The sequence below is a fragment of the Pinus tabuliformis genome, chromosome 5_2, assembly GCF_031772625.1.
Source record: "Pinus tabuliformis cultivar Carrire ecotype Pingquan chromosome 5_2, CPIR1, whole genome shotgun sequence".
NCBI classification, from domain to species: Eukaryota; Viridiplantae; Streptophyta; class Pinopsida; order Pinales; family Pinaceae; genus Pinus; species Pinus tabuliformis.
This window is the reverse complement of record NC_142306.1, coordinates 926892461-926896977: the sequence shown is the minus strand read 5'-3', so window position 1 is coordinate 926896977 and position 4517 is coordinate 926892461. Positions and strand designations below refer to the sequence as shown.

Below are 4517 nucleotides of genomic sequence, written 5' to 3'. Positions count from 1 at the left end.
AATTATAGGCCACTATTAAATTGACAATAAAACTTTGGAAATGATGGTCTAAGCTATCATCATACATGAATTAGCCCCTGGCAACTTGTCAAAATTACATCATTATAGAATTTTATAATTATATTAAATCTCTATATAAGAAAAAAAGAAAAAATAGCATATCAATTTTATTTATAAAATAAGCTAATAAAATGCAAATCCTAAACCATTAACTATACATAAATCCCAAAATTAATACATAATTTTTAGTTTACTATAAATTCTATTCAATAACAATTATTCTTAAAAACTTAAAAAATAAAAATAAAAAAATATGATAATAATAAGAAAATAAACTAGTTCAAACTATATATAAAATTGTTTTCAATATAATCTCTTTCCACTTAATATTATAAATTGCATTCTATAATTATCATTATGACCCACTAAAAAAATATCTTAATCAATAATCATTATTTTTAATGATCAAAAAAATGTTTTTAACTTATAAAAGATATTCTAAAAATGTAGGTTGTTTTTTTTCCTATATTGAAAGAAAATTTCATATGGAAAAAAATCGATTAAAAAATAATCATATTGAATTAAAAAATAAAAAACACATTTATATTAATTAAATAATAATATATGTTATTTTAAGAGAGAAAAATATTTTAATTACATTATTAATTAACCGAACAAACCTCTTCACCACATAAGTATATAAGAGATTAATTAACTAGAAAATATCTGTGGATTTAACTACTTCTAAATACCTATAATCACACTTACAACAAATGAAAATGCAGAGCTATTCATCTAATCTAAACTAATCATTTTCCTCCAAATATATGTGCGGACCACTAATCATTTTCTTCCACAACATGCCCTAATCAGATTCAGAAATGGCTTCGTCCGTCACCTGTCCAAGGCGGTTCAACTCATTTTCTGAATTCTTTTGGATTTTGGCGACTAGCTGCTCTAGCGATGCCTCAACGTCTCGAAGAGTCGGTCGTTCATGAGGATCCCTTTGCTGCACATCAAACCTATCTTCGCCAACAGCACAACAATTCCATGCCCCATAAATTCACTTACATCATGTCAATCACCTCCAACAATCTGTCCGGGAAAGCATCGCCCACCCAACTCTGCAATGATTGCTCTTCTTCGGATAACACTGCATCTGTGGGCTTCTTTCCCGTTATCATTTCCAGTACCAAGATGCCGTAGCTGTATACGTCCCCTTTCATGGACGGGCGCCCTCCTGTACCATATTCTGTAACCAATTTTATATATATAAAACCTTTATTAGTGACTCACATATAATCCCATATCAGCATTTATATATAAAACCTTTATCACTGACTCAAATATTTCCCATATACAATATTGCTCAATCAAATATTTACCTGGTGCAATGTAACCAACAGACCCGATCACATGACTGGAGGTGTCCCCTGAGGCTGCTGCTGCTGTTGAATCGTTGATGAGGCGTGAAATACCGAAATCTCCAACATGAGCCGTCATTGTCTCATCCAGTAAAACGTTGGAAGGTTTCAGATCACAATGAACAATGGCCGGAGAACAGTAATGGTGAAGGTATGCCATTCCATGGGCCACGTCCTTCACAATGCTAAGCCGTCTTTTCAGATCCAACCTGCAATTATTTTCCCTACAATGCAAATGCTTATCCAGGTTTCCCTGCGACATGAACTCCATAATCAAAGATTTGACGTGAAAACTTGAGCATACGCCCACCATTCTCACCAGATTCCGATGGCGGACTCTTCCCAACGTCTTGCATTCTTTGATCAGTCTCTTGTATGCACCTCCTGATGTGGCAGACTGTATAACTTTGACAGCAACGATTGTGGCGTTGTCTAATACGCCCTTATACACTGACCCATGGCCGCCACGCCCCACTAGGTTATCTGGGCTGAAACCATTAGTTGCTCTGTTTACCTCTTCCTCACTTACAATCTTCGTCTCGCGGAGTTGGCTCCTCAGCATCCTCCCTAATCTCGCTGAAATAGTTTCTGAGAATGCAGACCTTCTGCTACGAAAACATATCAAAACCATGAAGGCTAGGCAAAATACCAATAGCAAAGTTAAACCAACCGAAGTGGCCAAGATAACTACGCTTCTTTTGGAATCATGATGATGCCTTGTCGTCAATTTACAATGAGGTAACTCTATCCATCTGCCACAGAGTCCAGTGTTTCCTAAGAATGATGTAAAATTCAGTTTTCTGAAAGCTCCAGAGGATGGTACTTCTCCTGTGAAGTTATTGTATGCCAAGTTTAAATGCGTAAGCTTCTGTAATTTCTCTATAGAGGTAGGCAGGGGACCGGAAAGCTTATTGAAAGAGAGATCCAAATCTTGAAGTCCTTTAACTTGATCGATTGATGTCGGAATGGTGCCTTCCAATGAATTGTGAGAAAGATTAAGGTAGTCAAGTCCAGCACAATTCACTAATTGGCTGGGTATGCTCCCTGAAAAATTATTGTCAGAGAGATCAATTGCGAGAACCATGTGCATTCCTCCCAGTTCGGCAGGCACCCTTCCTGTGAGTGCATTATGTGAGACATTAATGTAGAACTGTAGGTTATGAAGGCTAGCCACTTTGGATGGCATCACGCCGCTTAACTGGTTATAACTGAGGTCCAAAAGCTCGAGATTGGAACAATTCCCTATATCACTGTCCGGTATATTACCACTGAATTTGTTATAGCTGAGATCTAATCTTCTTAGCTGCTGCAAACTTGCAAAAACATGATGAATTTCTCCAGAAAACGCGTTTTGAGAAAGCTGCAGCTTATACAGAGCTTTCAATTGACTGAATTGATAGGGTATATTACCTTCCAAGTTATTCCCGAGAGGCTCAGCAGCTGAAGAGTAGACAGCCCTCCTAGTGCAGAAGGAAGGCTTCCAGAGAGCAAATTGTTCTCTAGACGCAACAGGATCAATCCAGTGAGGTTGCTCATCTCCTGGGGTATCTTACCAGTGAAACGATTTTCACCCAAATCAAGATAAAGCAGATTTTGAGAAAGACGGCCTATGCTTCCAGACAAGTCGCCCTTAAGATCATTGTTGGAAAGAGCGAGTGTTTGCAAATTGGTGCAGTTTGAAAGTGCTCCAAAGATGGAAATGGATTCCTCACTATACAAATGATTATCAAAAACTACAAGTTTCTGTAGAAGACGGAGCTTTCCAAATTCCTGAGGTATGCCTCCCGTTAAGAAATTATCATCGAGTTCGAGCCATAAAAGCTGAGAGCAATTTCCTAAAGATTTCGGAATGGTACCGTTTAATTCGTTTCCCCAGAGCAGCAGAATTTCTAAATTTGAGAGCTTTGTACCTATCTCCCACGGGATTTCTCCGGTAAGCCTGTTGTCATCCAACACTAAGTCGTGTAACTCCGTGCAATTAAGCAGTGAAGGCGGGATTCCTCCACTGAGCTGGTTCACTGAAAGAAACAGACCTTTAATTCGAGTGAGCAAACCAAGCTGAGAGGGGATAGTGCCAATAAGGAAGTTACTTCCTAGAGCCAGACTCACTAGCGCAAAACAATTCCCCAAGGTTTCGGGCACTTTCCCAGTCAATCCATTACCGTACAGTGAAAGATATTGCAGGTTTTGCAATTGGCCGAGACCACTGGGAATAGTCCCTGTTAAATTATTCAAGGACAGGTTAAGCAGCCTGAGAGATGTGCAATCTTTCAAAGCCTCTGGAATGGACGAAATCAAGTGATTCTGATTGAGGGACAGACGTTTTAAGCGACGCAGCTTGCCCAATTCGTTTGGGATTATGCCAGAGAAACTGTTCAAAGTGAGGTTCAACACGCCAAGAAAGGAGATATTGCCCAAATGTGGAGGTATAGTCCCTTGCAGGCTCATGTTGTAGAGATTTAGGGCAGATACGCGGAGTTTGTGAGGGTGGCAGGTGACACCAGTCCAATTGCAGACATGATTGGCAGAAAAATCCCAGTTGGCCAAGGCGTGAGAAGGATCATATGTGAGGGAGGTTTTGAATGCTTGCAGGGCTTCTATATCGACCTGCAGTCGTTCACGACTTTTCTCATGATAATGATGAAGAAGATGGGCGTTTGCAGAAACAAAGATGAGCATGAGTGTGGAGGTGATGAGGATGAAATCCGTGGAAGGTGCCATCGGCTCCTCAGATGGGCGATCGATAAAATGAAGGAATTACAAAAATATTTCAGAGGGTTTGGGCAATTGTGGATATCAACTACATTTGTGAAATTCCTTCCTAAGGGCATAAGGAGTCATAAGGATTTTGGTGGATTTTCGTTTTCTTGTTGACTCAAGTGGTGTTAACTTAACCCAGATCGTCCATTTGAAGTAAGACGTGGTGTGTTTAACTCATATCGTCCATTTCAACTAACTAATACTAATATAATACATGGTATGAACTCAATTTTTTTAGCGGATTTTTCTTTATTGACCGCAAGTCGTCCATCTTGTGTACCCAGACGGTGTTATTTTTGGTTTTGGTCAAATGACGAACTGCTGGTCGTTTGC

The 4517-nt window shown here is 39.1% G+C and overlaps 1 protein-coding gene across 1 annotated transcript; it reads right to left on the bottom strand.

Moving 5' to 3' along the window:
- Positions 1-865: 865 nt before the first annotated feature.
- LOC149162297 (uncharacterized) lies at positions 866-4145 on the bottom strand. The gene is made up of 4 exons (XM_089435147.1): positions 2835-4145; positions 1386-2784; positions 1072-1252; positions 866-1022 (listed from the first exon to the last, which is right to left on the bottom strand). Exons 1-4 carry the CDS (start codon positions 4143-4145, stop codon positions 866-868), a joined length of 3048 nt encoding a protein of 1015 aa, XP_089291273.1.
- Positions 4146-4517: the final 372 nt, after the last annotated feature.